A 15107-nucleotide genomic window follows, 5' to 3' on the forward strand; every position below is an offset into this window, starting at 1 on the left:
AACTAAGGACACTCACAGAGGTCTTCCAGAACTGGTCCACAAAGAAGCAAGAATGATGGGGTTAAATGTGTTTGGGGGGGGTTATTTTGAAGGAGATCAATGGCAGTGTGTCTTTTATTATAGCAAATTTTTATTTATTTACCTATTTTTGGTACCAGGGATTGAACTCGGGACCTTGCACTTTCGAGGCAGGCACTGGAACCACTGAGCTAAATCCCTGGCCTATTATAGCAAATTTTAAAAAAAATTTAAACATTTACCGTATTATTCCATCATACCTCATATAGACACAAATAAATCTATCTTGTTTGTGTTTGGTGTTTTTCAGTTGTTGGTTTTTGTTTTCATTTTGCCTCATTGTATTTAAGGGCTGCAGAATGTTTTATTATTTATTTGTACCATAATTTAACCAACCCTCTGTTGATGAGCATCACTGTTTTTAAGTCATTGTGTGCCCCCCCGCCATGCATTTGCCAATATCTGCAGACATTTTTGCTTATTACACAGAGTAGGGGTAAGGGGTGCTACTCCCTACTGGCATCTAGTGGGTAGAGACTACAGTTGCTGCTTATTGTCCTACAGTGCACAAGACAGCACCTAAACAAAGAATTAAGTGACCCAAGATGTCACAAATGCCAAGGCTAAGAAGCCCCATTTTAACTGGTCTTTCTGACCTGCCTATCTAATTAGGCCATTCATTACTCCTGCAGTAAGAATCCATCCCTGCCCTTCCCAGTCCCCATGCCTATGGAATAAGCATTCTGTAGCCAACCTAACTATCCCAGAGCCCTCCTTAACTATCATCACAATCTGCTACTCCTTTTATATACTCTGATTCAGCCAGAAAGAATAATTTCCTATGGTTCACCTGAGTCCTCTCCCCGCAACACTGACCCAAGCATTTCATTGCACAGCTGAGAGCGGCTGGAAAGTTCAGAAAAAGTTTACTGAAAGCTGAGAGATGAACCAAGAGAAATGAGCATAGCACTGGCAGCAAGTTTTATTGTCCAGAGCTTGTGGGCCTAGTTTTGTCCCACAAGACATGGTGTCCCGGGGGGAGAAGTTTGGGTCTCTACCTGCAGGCACCTCAATATATGCCATTAGTATCTTCGAGGACCTCTCTCTCAGAAAGAGTTATCATCCAGGGAGCACCTTAAGATCTAAAATAAGATATCAGCTGCTCGTCCTGCTCAGTTTACAGATGACACCGGACACCAGCTCTTCCCCAGCTGTTTGACACTGGGAGGAATGCTCCCTCCAGGCAAAACTAACCCTCTGACCCAGTAGGCATAACTGTTCTCTTTGCAGGCCCTGCCAGATAACCCTATCTTAAAATAATACAACCTTAGCGCTTGCAGACATATAGTTGCAGTTGGAAAGGAAGAAAAATGTTTATTTCCTCTGAGGAATTTACAGACTATCTTTAAAAAGTGTGTTTTTCACATCTATTCATGTAAAAACTACTGGACATTGATAATGCTTTTGTCATTGTTTTGTTTTGTTTTAGACAAGGTCTTACATGTAGTTTAGGCTGGCCTTGGACTCACTATGTAGCCCAGGCTGACCTCAATACATGGTGATTCTCCTACTTCAACCTCCCAAGTGCTGGGATTACAGGTGTGCACCATCGCATCTGGCCATTTTGTTATTTTTAAACATTAATGTGGGTGAATTATTAAGGCAATGTCCAACATTTGTTATAAATCAGATTTTATCAGGCTAAATATTGCCTTTTGTGTGTGTGTGTGGTACTGGGGATTGAACCCAGGCCCTTTGCACTGCACTACATACCCAGCCCTTTTTTATTTTGCAACAGGGTCATGGTAAGTCACCAGTTGCCCAGGCTAGGTTCAAACTTGGCGGTCCTCCAGCCTCAGCCTCCCAGAATGTAAAAATGTTGTTGACTGAGCCTTAGGAATTAACTTGGTGAACCCAGAGATCTTGGTTTCATTGCTGTTATTATGAGTGTTCCTGGGGAAAATCTAAGAGTCAACTTAGATTTAAGTCTTGGTATGGCACAAACTGTTTCATTTCATTTTATTTATTTATTTTTTTTATTTTGAGGTAGGGTCTTGGTATGCTGTCCAGGCTAGTCTTGAACTCCTGGGGGTCAAGTGATTCTCCTGCCTCAGCTTCACAAGTACCTGGGACTACAGGCACACACTACTGTGCCTAGGTTCTGTCATTTTAAAATAATATTGTTTAACCAGAAGGCTTAGCTACTCAGAAGGCCGAGATGAGAGGATCACTTGAACCTACAAGTTTGAGGCTAGCCTAGGTGACATAGCAAGACCCTGTCTTGAAAAAACTAACTCGAAAAATTTTGATATAGATCTCATCTTTATGCCAGAAGCCAAATCCATCAGCATTTTTTTTTTTTTTTTTTTGCTACTGAGGATCAAACTGAAGGCCTTACAGATGCTGGGCAAGTGCTTAACCACAGTACTATATCCCCAGCTTTAAAGAAAAAAATATAAAATAAAAATAAAATTTTATATATTTCTGAGCACACATTTCTAATCCCAGAACTCAGGAAGCCAAGGCAGGATGATCACAAGAAGTTCAAGGCCAGCCTGGGTTACATAGTGAGCTCAAGGTCAGTGTGAGCTACACAGTGAGGCCCTGTCTCAATCCCCTTCCACCCCCAAAAAGCATCAATTTTGTGGTTAAAAAAAGTATTTGAAAAACTAGAAAGCTGCCACTGTTTTCCAAGAAAGTGTTATTGATGGCTAGTTTGTCTTTAGGCCCCAGTAATTTTCATTCTTGGTCTTTGGGGAATTCTCACTAAGAATGGCTCTCATTCTGCATGTTGTCTGCATTAACTTTTGGCCAAAGGCCACCACAGTCATTTTCTATCCTACGTCATCTTTTTCTCAACCAGCCTGAGTGAATTGCTTTCTCTGGTGTTGGGGATTGAACCCAGGGCCTTGTGCATACTAGGCAGGTGCTCTACGGCTGAACAGTATCCCCAGTCCTTGTGTTCTTGTTTAAATTTTATTTATTTTATTTTTTTCCTTATGTTCTTGATAAAGGACAACATTAGAAGAATTTTACCTATATCCTATACCCTTCCTCCAACAACCCACAGAGTAAGAAAGGACTTTCTTCAGTCCTTTCTTTACAAAAGAATCAGTAAAGTTTTAGAAGCTTGGGGCATGAAAGGGAGCCGTGTGGCCATCTCAGTTTTTCAAGTATTTGTCAGGAAGTGAAACTGCACTTTTTCCTGTCCAGAATGAGTTTGGAGCCAGTGAACATGAATAAATGAACATGCCAATCAATATTCGTGTCACGGCTTTGGCAGGTTTGCCCCATGGAAGTATTTTTTTCTTGTCTGAAAGAATTTGGAGATGACACTGTTTATTTCTGTACTTTCCACCAGGTCCAAGGCTGGCATCGAAAAGCTACCTCCTGTGGCTTTTTGTTGGTCCCTGTTTTGGAAGGTCCTTTTGCTTTGCCCAGTTATCTGTATGGTGATCCCCTTCGAGCCCAGCTCTTCATTCCACTCAACATCAGCTGCTTGATCAAGGAAGGCAGCGAGCATCTGTTTGACAGTAAGAGATACTCCCTTCTGGAAGTTCTGTGTCAGTGAGTAAGACCCTTGCCCCAAGGATACCTCTCTGGGTATCTGATCAACTCAGGCTAGTTAAAAAAAAAGAGAGAGAGAGAGAGACTTTTTCCAAGGGGCCAAAATGATCTGGGTTTCCATCCTAGTTCTTTACGTAGTGGCTCAGCCTCATATTCCTTATTACTAAAATGAGATTAGCTAGATCTGCCTTCCCACCTTTGAGGACTGCCATAGGGCCTAGAGCAGTAGGTGGAAGATGATGCCATGCACCATAAATCCCTACTAGTACTGTTATTCTCCTGTGCCTTCTTTTGTGTTCATCAGCCTAACTGGTCTAGGGCTATGTGGACTTGAACCTCATGGGAGGCTTACATATGCTTTTCTTTGCAAAAAGGCATAACAGGGCACTGAAAGCAAAAAAAGTAACAGTATCCTATAATGTAAAGATGTAATGTGTCAGCTCCTGGAACCCTGCATATGGCTTGAATCCTACATATCAAGAAAGATGAAGCAGAGCTGGAGTAAGCTCAGAGGAGGACAGCAGAACCCAGGTCAGAACATGGTTGCAATCAAAACAAAGGCTCACAGAACTCACCTGACCTGCCACTCAGTCCTGGTCTACCGTGTTTAGGACAGAAAAAAAGGATGAGTTCTACTTTACACAGTACATTGCCTTTTATCATGTGTACCCTTTGTGTGTGGCTGTGTGTGTGTGTGTGTATGTGTGTGTGTGTGAGAGATGATATCTCCTAAAGTTTTCCATGAATTCACAGATGATGTTTTTTTTTAAATCAAAGACGAGAATTGATGCCGATTTGTAAGGAGCCCTTTGACATAAAGATTATAAATGGGAAAGAAACAACTTGTGGTGTAAGGGAGATACTTTCTTTCCATGCTCTTTTGTGTGTGTGTCCTGGTAGGCAGCAGAGGATGAGATGGTCTTCCACGTGAGAAAGGCCAAGCTCAGTTTTTATGTGCTTTCATGTGACAGGCTGCCCTACTTGTGCAGATAGCCTTTTTTTCCCAAAGGCTCATCTGTATATTCTTCATTTAAAATTTATAAGACATTTTTGTAAAGATGCAATGTTCCAAGTGATGGTTGGGGTTCCAGGTAAGCCCCACAAAGTCCCTTCCTGGCCATAGATTCCAAGGTAATAAAATTTTTTCATTAATTTTATTGGTACATTTTAGGTATACAGTATATTGACATTCATTATTGGGAGTTTGCACCTTTACATGATGTATCTTGGTTCTTATTTTTTCCCCCATTCTCCTCCCCTCCAACCCCTCCACCCATCCCTATTTACAGAGACTTTGTTTCCATTTTTTCCTTTTCTCATATTTATTCCTTCCCCTTCTTTCCTTTTCCCTACCTCTCCCACTTCCCTTTCCCCTTTGGACCTTTTCTTCCTATTTCACAATATCTATTATACATTTTGATCCTTATTTACACTTTCAGTTTCTCCCACCAGAGAAACTATTCAGTATTTACACATGTGTAACCTATTTGATAATAAAGATTTTTGAAAGTTCTTCTGCACACACACATTCTTTAACCTCACAGCATGGCTGAGAGAGGACCTTTTATGCAGTCCTGAAATGCTGGATGATTGTGTACCTATCAGACAATTTTAAACCAGGCAGCTCCTTGTAGTGTTGTTATTAATAAATTTGGAGGGACAGAGAGATCTTCCCTCACATCATCTCCAAGACTCTGGGGCTTTCCACTCTCACTGTAACTGCATAGCATTGCTCAGAGGGATGGCATTAGAGGACATTTTTGTGCAAGTTGATGGTTTTCCCTGCAAGTTATTACCAGTCTTCAAGACCAGCATCCTCTGTTGGTTGCCATGGTTACAGCTAAAGAAAGGAGTCCTAGTTTAAAGGAGTAAGGAATTGAGTCTAAAAATCAGTTTATCACTGCTTTCTGGAACAAGTGAATTCAGAATCTTAAAATCTGAGAAGATGCTGTGTGTGTGTGTATGTTTTCCTACTAAAGCTGAAGCCCTTTTTTCATTTTTGCTCTTTCTCGTCCAGAACCCTGAAATCTGTCTTAGCTAGAAAGTTCCAAATATGGAAGGAGTTATAAAGCCACTTCAGGGGCCTCAAGCCTTTGGGGTATCTGTGCAATTGCTACCCCAGCCCTCAACAACTCCATCCCAAGAGTAGTTTGGGCTCTGCTGCCTGTTGCTATGTGACAGCCTGCTCAGCTCTCCTACCTCCTCACTCAGCATTTGGTTTTTAGCAGCATCCCTGTAGGACCAAATACCTTGGTTGATGGGGGAGGGGATGCATGTGCTTTGCTCCCTCCCCAACTGATCACTTGTCAAAAATTTATTTTTATATTTACTCACTTCAATTTCCCTACCCCTAAAAAGAGTTTATAATATTGTCTTTCTTTATGGGAAAATGGAAAATTGGGAATATAAAACCATAGGTGGTGTTGTTATTGTTCTTTTTTTTTTTTTTGGTACCGGGGATCAAACTGGGGTCCTTGTGCTTGCACAGCAGGCAGCGAAACCACTGAGCTAAACCCCCGGCCCTTGTTATTGTTCTTTAGAAGGAGCTAACATGCATTTAAGGTTTATCTTCTCTTTGTACTGTAAACTGTTCCTCTCAGCTTTTGGTATAGAATATTATATTGGGTTCTGGTAGCTCACAATGGCTTCTGGACTTATCACCTTTCTAGACCCTGCTGTACCTTAGAGAAAGGGATGGTATGAACGTATAATTGTCCTTTCTTTGACCTTGAGATGGTAACTGATCTTGCCCCCAAGCAGTTAGTGTGGAAAAGCAGAGCTTAGGTTCAATGGACAAAAATTTCCAAGAGTAATATAGGGTGTGGAAGCCCAGACAGATGGGAAATTATAAATCTTGGGATCAAAACTCAGCGTTTATTCTTTTTCTTTCAGGTTTTGAACCAGAAACATATTGGGATCGAATGCACCTTTTCCAGGAAGCCATTGCACAGAGGTTTGGCCCTTTGGCAAAAGAGAATAATGGGGAGGAATCAGTATTTGTCTTGAATAGCAGTTACAAAAGTGAAACCCAGTTTGTTTTGTTCCTGAGGAAAAAGATCTGTTCCACCAATGACAAGTTCACTGCTTATCTCCAACTGGACTCTTTGTCTTGGGTTCAGAGATAAGCACTACCCTGCCAGTTCCTGTAGCTATTGTTTTTCAGACCTTATTCCCTTCTGATGAGGGAGTACTTAGAGCTATTTTGTTAGCCTCTGATAGGAACCTGAGCTAAGCTATCCAGGAGATAGCATGAAATGAAAAAATTGTAGCTGGACGTGGTGATGCACACCTGTAATCCCAGCTACTCAAGAGGCTTAGGCAGGAAGATTGCAAATTCAAGACCAGCCTGGGCAGCTTGGTAACTGTCTCAAGATAAAAAAGGGGCAGGTGATGTAATTCTATGGGAAGGCCTTGGGTTTAATCTACAGAAATAAAATTTAGAAAAGAAAAGAAAAAATTTTCAAGAGACCCATGACGTGTTGAAAGTCAGTGAATGATTAAAAGGCAATAGATGAACTGGGTACAGTGGTGTACACTTGTAATTCCAGCTACTCAAGAGGCTGAAACAGAAAGATCACAAGTTTTTTTGTACCAGGGATCGAACTCGGGACCCTGCGCTTGCAAGGCAGGCGGTGGCACCACTGAGCTAAATCCCCAGCCCAAGATCACAAGTTTGAGGCCTGGGCAGCTAAGCAAGACCCTGTCTCAAGATTTTAGAAAAAAATAGGCCAGGGATTTAGCGCAGAATCACTGCACCTGCTTCGCAAATGCAAGGTCCTGAGTTCAATCCCCAATACCAAGAAAAAAATAAAATAAGGGCTGGGGATGTGGCTCGGTAGTAGAGTGCTTGCCTATCAATATGTGAGGTTGTGAGTTCAATCCCCAGTACCACAAAAAAAGACAATAAATAAAAGCAAAAGATGTCAGTAGATATTTCTTGGCATCTAATACATATGCCAGGGAAAGCCTTCCCCTAGGCTTAGCTGTTTCATCCTAGACCAGTCCAGCAAATCGCATTGTCTGCAGTCATCACTAAGTCATGGTCTGATTACTACTTTGTTAATCATGTTGAAAACAAAACCTCCTATTCTTGCTTCAGTAACCTTGCTACACTTTGGTCAGTGTCATGTTATCTCCCCCATACATACACTCACAGCCAACAGGATGAAGTCCAAACTCTTAAGCCTCTCCCACCCAAGTTTTCCCTATCTACTTTAGCCCTTATCCTAAGGTGTAGACCTACCTCAGAGACTTAGTAGAGGCTATGGAATGAATGCCAGGGCAGCTGATTTCCTCCTTCAAGTGAGAGGAAGTGCAGATTTAGGATAGTGCAGAGAGAGCACAGTGGTCAGTGAGAAAGGGCCTTGATGTGGGAAGCAGAAAGACCTGGCCCATCGCCATCAGCATTTGGATGAGGAACTGTGGAAATTCTGTGGCAAGTCTTGGAACTACCAACCCTTTGTTTGCTCATCCATACAGGCTTGTTGGGCTCACCTAATGAGCCTGCAGGAGACAGTAGTCATTAGGAAAACTCCATCTCATTGCTGAGTTTGTAAATAGCTCTTATACTGCTTGCCTTGTACCTCACCAGGCAATCATTTCATCTTACTGCCAGGATATCACTTGGAATGTGACCTCTATTTGGCACTTATTCTTTTTTCTTCGAAGTAGGCTCCTTCTGGTCCCCCTCAGCTCAGATTCTGGTCATATTTCCTCTAAACTGTTGCCTTTTCCTCTTTAGCCTACTTTTCCAACCCCTAATTTTCCCAGGCACCTTCCACCAGTTCCCATGTGTCACTGCACCTGACTCAGCTGTGTGTCACCTTCCACCTTGTAATCTAAGCCCCTACCTCTTCTACTGCTATCAGTGTCTTCTACCAGGACCCATAGACCCCTCCACTCTGAATTTCCCTTTCTTTTTCTTTACTTTTTAAGGAAGAAAGATTTATTGTAGCTCACTTGTTTCTTTTTCTTCCAGAACACTCTGTCAATCTATTACACTGATTCAAGGGGCACCTGAAGCACAAAATTATACATTTTTCTGTTTTTTCTTCTGCAATGCCCAGCAAAGTGTCTTGCCCAGAGTAGTTGTTACACTTTTGGCTTTTGCAAGGAGTGGAATTGTGTTTGTCATTTTCTTATCTCTGACACATACTACCCAACATCCACAGCTTAAAGGATGAGAGGTTTATTTTGGCTCACATTTTCAGAAATTTCAGTCCATTGTTGGCAGACTCAGAAACAGGCTCCAAGACAGAAACAGAAGGACCTGGGTAAAGGAAAGCTGCTCATCTCTCTCATGGTGGCTAGAAAGCAGAGAGTGAAGGGAGAAACCAGGAAAGGAGACATACCATTTCAGGTCACACCCTCAGTGACTCACCTCTTTTGACCAGACCCCACCTATTAACAGTAAGTCAGCTGTATCACCATCATGACTCAGTCCCCTTCCAAAAGTCCTATGAATGGATGTGAGGGCAATCTGGCTGTGACATATGTACATCTGTCACCCTCCTGATCTCCAGGGCTGCTTTGGCGGACCTGGCTGACCTGGCTGACTAGGCAGGTGTCCCTTTCCTCCCTCATTGCTCCATGTATGTCCCTCCTGAAGCTTCATGATTGGTCAGAGAGGACGAAGGACCGTTTCTTTGGTATACAAGGATATACGAGTAGCTGCACTCCCCTGATAGAACTTCCAAACAAGCTTCCAAAAGTCCTGTGAGCGTATAAGATCTTTGGGAGACATTTTCAATCTAAACTGTTACATTCTGTCCCTGGCTGCCAAAAGACTCATCTGTATCTTTTTAGGGAAAATGCATTTAGTCCGTCTCTAAGTGTCGTCAAAGTTGTTTTTTATTTTTCATTTTTCTGGTACTGGGGATCAAACTCTGGACTGTGCCACTGAGCTAAATCCCCAGCCCTGTCATCAGAGTTTTAACAGTTCTAGCACTGCTGAAACGTCTAAGCCCAAAGTCTTCTCTAAGACAAAAGGCAAAATCTTAGCCATGAGTCCCTGTATATACTGCCAACATACAATGGCACAGGGTAAACATTCCCATTCCAAAAAGGAGGAATAGGAGGATAGAAAGGAGTAGGACCAAAGCAAGACCAAAACCCAGCAGGACAAACATTAAATTGCATAGCTCCATGTCCAACACCTGGGGCAAATTATTTTAATGTGATGTGATTTCCAAAGGGTTGCCCTACCTCTATGACATTGCTAGTTACAGCTTTAGTAGCCTCTTTCTTGGGGTGGCTTTGCTCATTGCCTGTGGCTTTCTCAGATGTTCCACATTTCTGTCTTCTCCAACTCCCTGGTGTCTCTACTGTACTATCAGATTTATTCTCTTTTTTTTTTTTTTTGGTACCGGGGATTGAACTCAGGTCCTTGCACTTGCGCAGCAGGTGGCAAAACCACTGAGCTAAATCCCTGGCCCTATCAGCTTTATTCTTCCAACTTCATGCACTGTCCTCTCGGGGGAACACTGCGAATCTGAGTGGAAGCCTCCTTGACTCCATAAGTCTTGCATTCTGCATGCCTGTAAAACCAGGACCATATAGATAACATCAAAGTCTGCCACCTGCTTGACCAGTGGCCAGGCCTCCTTGAATTATAGCTGGAGAGGCCTCTGAGTGCCTGAATAGCTGAGCACTGTGAAACAAATCCCAGAGAACCAATTCCCAATTTCCTAGGAGGACCTTCTGCAGTAGGATACCCTAGGGCTCTCTTCTTAAAGCAAAGTTTTCAGTTTTGTACCCCTGAACCTACAAAGGAGGGGGCCTTGCTGATTCCTGGCATCCCCTCAAACCATCTTTCCTATTGTCTTGATAGTCCTGTTTTCCTATTATCCTTAAATACTTTGCTTCTTTTTAATACTTACCCTTTTAGCAACTAAGCTCTCTTCTGTTGAGCTTTCCTCTCTTCCTCCTTTATAGGTGCCTTCTTTCTGATGAAACTAAAAACTTTTAAAATGAGATTTTTGTTCCTGTTTCTCAGTGCAAATCTCATTAAAAGCAGCAAATACTTCCTATGCTACAGCCTGCCCATTGGGCTGCCTTGAATTTTCCTGCACCAGATTAGTCTGCTACCTGCAAAGTGTCAGTACATAAGCAAAACTTAGACAGATTTTTCTGTGAGAGCATAACATACATGGTCTAAAGTCCACCTGCCAATGGAGGCCTTGTTTCCAACTGAAACCTCCTGAGCCTGGCCTTTACCATCTGCATTTCTGCCCCCATTCTGGTCTTATGAGCTCCAACTAGAATCTCCCATCTTGCTTGGCATTTTACAATATTCTAGAGCTTCTCTAGCTGGCATGTCCAACTTTTCCAAACTCCTCCAGCAAACCAGTTCCAAAGGCATTTAAACCACATGGTCAGGTATATTCAAGGCAGTGACCCCATTTCTGGTACCAGAATCTGTCTTAGTCACTTTCTAGTCTGAGACACAATACTCGACACCCACAGCTTAAAAGAAGAGCTCACAGTTTCAGAAATTTCAGTTGATGGATGGCAGGCTCCAAGACAGAAATGTTATAGTGGAAGGGCCTGGGTGGAAGAAAGCTGCTTACATTGTGGCAGCCAGTAAACAGAGAGAAGTGAGGAGCCAGGGAAGGAGATACACTTTTCTAGGTCATGCCTTTAGTGACCCACCTCCTTTGATCAGACCCCAACTCCTAACAGCAAAGTCAACTATATCATTCCCATGATTCATTCACCTTCCAAAAGCCCCATCTATGAGTATAAGGTGTTTGGGAACCTTCTTGATCTAAACTGTAACAGGAAATTTCAGTGGGAGTGTGGCTATGGACTGACACATTCTTAGAAAATGCTAGTAAAGTATCTATCCACCCTGGATACCCTCTGCTCTAACTCCCAGCTCTTTCAACTTCTCTAGGTTGTTGAGGTGAAATTAGTAGAACCCCCTACTTTTCACTGTGATCCTGGCTTGCATTTTCCCCAAGTGGATAGTGAGGTAGCCAGGGACTATGTGGTTAAATTGTTTTTTAATTTTATATTTATTTATTAATTTATTTTATTTATTTTATTTTTTTTTGAGACAGGTTCTCAAAAACCTAACCCTATGTAGTTCAGGCTGTCCTGGAACTCATTATGTTGCCCCATCTGGTCAAAAAATTACAGTAATCCTCCTGCCTTAGCCTCTCAAGTGCAAGGATTATAGGACTGCACCACCATGCCCAGCAAATTGTGTTTTTTAAAAAATAAAGGTCTTTTCTGGTGATCTAAGGAAGAAATGAGGCTAGAATACTCTGGTTAGGTTGATCATGCTGAATAAATCAGTAGGCTTGATTGAAAAGTATAGAGGAAGCAGAGGAAAATCCAGACCATTTCCATACACAATAGAAGCAGTCTGGAGATTAGGGAGTTTGCAGTGCACATTAACCTATCCATTCAATTTGTATATTTAACTTTATGTATTTTTTGCTAAATAGTTATAGAATGCCCGTGTAAAGTCAGCAGCTTAGAGGATCTGACATAGCTCCTCCCCAGGGAGCTCAGTCAAGGAAAGGAGACAGGCATTTTAGCTCTGCCTACATTATATAAACGCCTCAGACTCAGAGGCCAGGAGCCACATCTGTTAGTACGTCCTTTACAACTCTTAGCAGGTAGGACTATAATAAATGCACCTTATGGAAATAGAAAAGCCAGGAATAGAACAGGCCATAAATGAGAAGTAGAACAGAACAAGTCGTAGATGAAAAATGGTTTCTCCTGCCTATTTCCAGAGCAGAGCAAAGAGCTTCAAATTAGTGTTCCTCACTTTTAAAAGAATTTCAATTAAAATACTTCATTTCATTTTAATTTGAGTCCTTTATTGAGAATCTTTCTACATGCTTAGCATAATAACAATGGGGAAGGGGGGGGAGGTGTGGCTAAGGTAAATTAAGATAAGAAATGTCTGCGGGTGAGTGCTGCAGCCAGCTAGGACAGGAGGTAGATTCCAGCAAAAGGCAGGGTGAAGGTGGGATGGGCTGGGCTGGGAGAGAATGCACAGTGGGAAGGCCTGCCTGGAGTACTGAAGGATGCATGCAGCAAGAGGGAGGGTAAGGCTGGGCAGAGATGAAGGCCGGATGAAACATGCAGCACGTCCTACCTACGAAGGTGAAAACACCTGGGCAGCGGAAGGCTGGGTAGCCACAGTGCTGGAAGGAATGGAGGTGGTGAAGATAAAAATAAGCGGCATGCATGGTCCACCTTGAACAAGATTTTTCCAGGTCCCTTTATCTCAAGCTGTCAGAATCTTATTAGCCACACTTTCCCCTGGTCCTTTAGCTAAAGGGGTCCTAACCTGTGTCTTCCTGTCCTTTCCTTAGATTCGGGTTTGTACAAGATAAATATTCTGCCTCTGCTTTTAACTTCCCTGCTGAGAACAAGCCTCAGTACATCCACGTTACAGGTGAGGTGCTGGGGGCAAAACATTGGGCAGGTGGGCCCCCTGTGGCAGATGGGGCCCCTGTGGCAGGTGCATGAGCCCTGAAGGAGACAGGGCCTGTTCTTGAAGGTCCCATCCCCTGCTTTGAGCCTGAGGTAGTAGAACCACCTCAGCCGAATTTTAGGTGCCCTCCTGCTGGCTGCCACATAGGGCCTGCCCTTTCCCTTCAGGAACAGTGTTTCTGCAGCTGCCGTACTCCAAGCGCAAGTTCTCGGGGCAGCAGCGACGGCGGCGGAATTCCACCAGCTCCACCAATCAGAACATGTTCTGTGAGGAGCGTGTTGGCTACAATTGGGCCTACAATACCATGCTAACCAAGACTTGGCGCTCCAGCGCCACGGGGGATGAGAAATTTGCTGATCGGTTACTGAAGGACTTCACGGACTTCTGCATCAACTGTGACAACCGGCTGGTCATGTTCTGGTTGAGTTGTCTGGAGAAGATGCATGCCAGTGCCCCATGAAGCCAGGCTGCACTGGGCTTGGAAGGATGTGCCCATGCTGGAGAAAGAGGATCCGAGTCAGGCTTTCAGCATCAGGTGTTAGTTTGCCACTCTCTGTGAGTGGGGGCCGTAGCATCTTTATGGCCTTCCCCGAGTGTTCTTCTATTCCAGGAGAAAGACTTTGGAAGCAGCTGCTACCACCACTGAGATCCTGTCAGCAAGTGCCCAGAGCAAGAGGGAGACACAGATTATCCGTGGGAGGGCACTGCAGTGTCTGGAAAAATGGGTAGGCAGCCCCCCATGAATGTCCTGGGAGAGAAGGAAGCTCCTATTAGTGTCCTTTTCCTCCACAATTCATAGGATAATCTGAACAGAATCTGCCGCTTCCTGCCCAGAAGTATGCACAGTGTGTAAGATAATTATGTGAAATAATGTACCATAGATCACACCAGCTGTATATACCTGTACATACATATGAGAAGCAAATAAAACTTCATGTGCAGCATCTCTGTCCCCAGCCTTGTTCCCGACTGAAGCCTTACCATCCTTTCTGGGCAGTCTGGCTTTGAGTTAACTAAGATATTTGTTTTCACAAACCCTTGGGAAGTAGCAGGGATACTTCCAGTCAGGACTAGTAAGAGGAGTAGGTAATTTTAGGCTTGTGCTGTTGGAGGTGAATCTTACTAAATGGGTGAGCCCAGCTCTGGAATGCAAACATCATGGCATTCTGAAACATGTCAAAAGGGAAGCCTCTTTTTTTTTTTTTGGTACCAGGGATCGAACTCAGGACCTTGCACTTACGAGGCAGGCAGTGAAACCACTGAGCTAAATCCCCAGCCCTAAGGAAAGCTTCTTTTGACTCTTTCTGTTTAGGTCCCACTGTTAACAGGATAAGACTTAACATGGATCCTCAGTCTTAGCACCTTGCCCTATCCTCCTTAGGAGAGGTAGGGGAGATACAAGGCAGAGGGAAGAACCTGGCAGTTACCACCACATCTTCCTCCTCCACCTCTCCACCTGAAATTAGTCACAGGCTCTGTTGATTTACCTCCTCAATAACTTGCAGAATCATCCACTTATCCTCAGGGCCTGTGTCGCCACTCCAAGTCCAGCCCACCTTTATCTTTCCCTTAGATCCTTAGGAAAATCTAACTTGTCTTTACTTTCACTCCAGGCCATTCTGTACTGTGCAGTTGGAATCTTTTTAAAAAAACAAAACAAAACACTCCAATTGTTTCTCTCACTTACTTAGAATTTTCTGAAGATTTGAGCTTCAAAATCTTAGATATGAGGCTGGGATACATAGCTCAATGGTAGAACACTTACCTAGTATGCACAGGGCCTTGGGTTTGATCCCTATCTCTAATCCCTCAAAAAATTTGGATTCACTTGAAAGTGCAAGGTCCTGAGTTCGATCTCCAGTACCCAAAAAGAAAAGGTTCCAAGTTTCCTTTTGGGCTGGGGATTTAGCTCAGTGGTTCCACCACCTGCCTCACAAGTGGAAGGACCTGAGTTTGATCCCCGGTACAAAAAACAAAACAAAACAAAAAAACTTGAATGCAGCCCACATGATCCTGCATAACCATTGTGTAGTTCTTGGAACTTTGCAAACTCTATCAGTTAAGAATG

At 43.2% G+C, this 15107-nt stretch overlaps 1 protein-coding gene across 10 annotated transcripts in view; it reads left to right on the forward strand.

Moving 5' to 3' along the window:
* The window catches only part of Depdc5 (DEP domain containing 5, GATOR1 subcomplex subunit), a 142020-nt gene extending 128037 nt beyond the window's left edge, over positions 1 to 13983 (forward strand). For all 10 annotated transcript variants that reach the window (XM_004843507.4, XM_087198317.1, XM_004843508.4 and 7 more), the window contains 4 exons: positions 3380 to 3551; positions 6478 to 6538; positions 12918 to 13000; positions 13207 to 13983. In XM_004843507.4, the coding sequence (XP_004843564.1) occupies positions 3380 to 3551; positions 6478 to 6538; positions 12918 to 13000; positions 13207 to 13499 (609 nt within the window). In that variant the 3' untranslated portion in view covers positions 13500 to 13983. The remainder of the gene's footprint in view (positions 1 to 3379; positions 3552 to 6477; positions 6539 to 12917; positions 13001 to 13206) is intronic.
* The last annotated feature ends 1124 nt before the right edge of the window (positions 13984 to 15107 follow it).

This window comes from Heterocephalus glaber, unplaced genomic scaffold, assembly GCF_053883595.1.
Source record: "Heterocephalus glaber isolate CG9 unplaced genomic scaffold, H.glaber_assembly_v1.0 deba00001687, whole genome shotgun sequence".
Lineage (NCBI taxonomy): Eukaryota > Metazoa > Chordata > Mammalia > Rodentia > Bathyergidae > Heterocephalus > Heterocephalus glaber.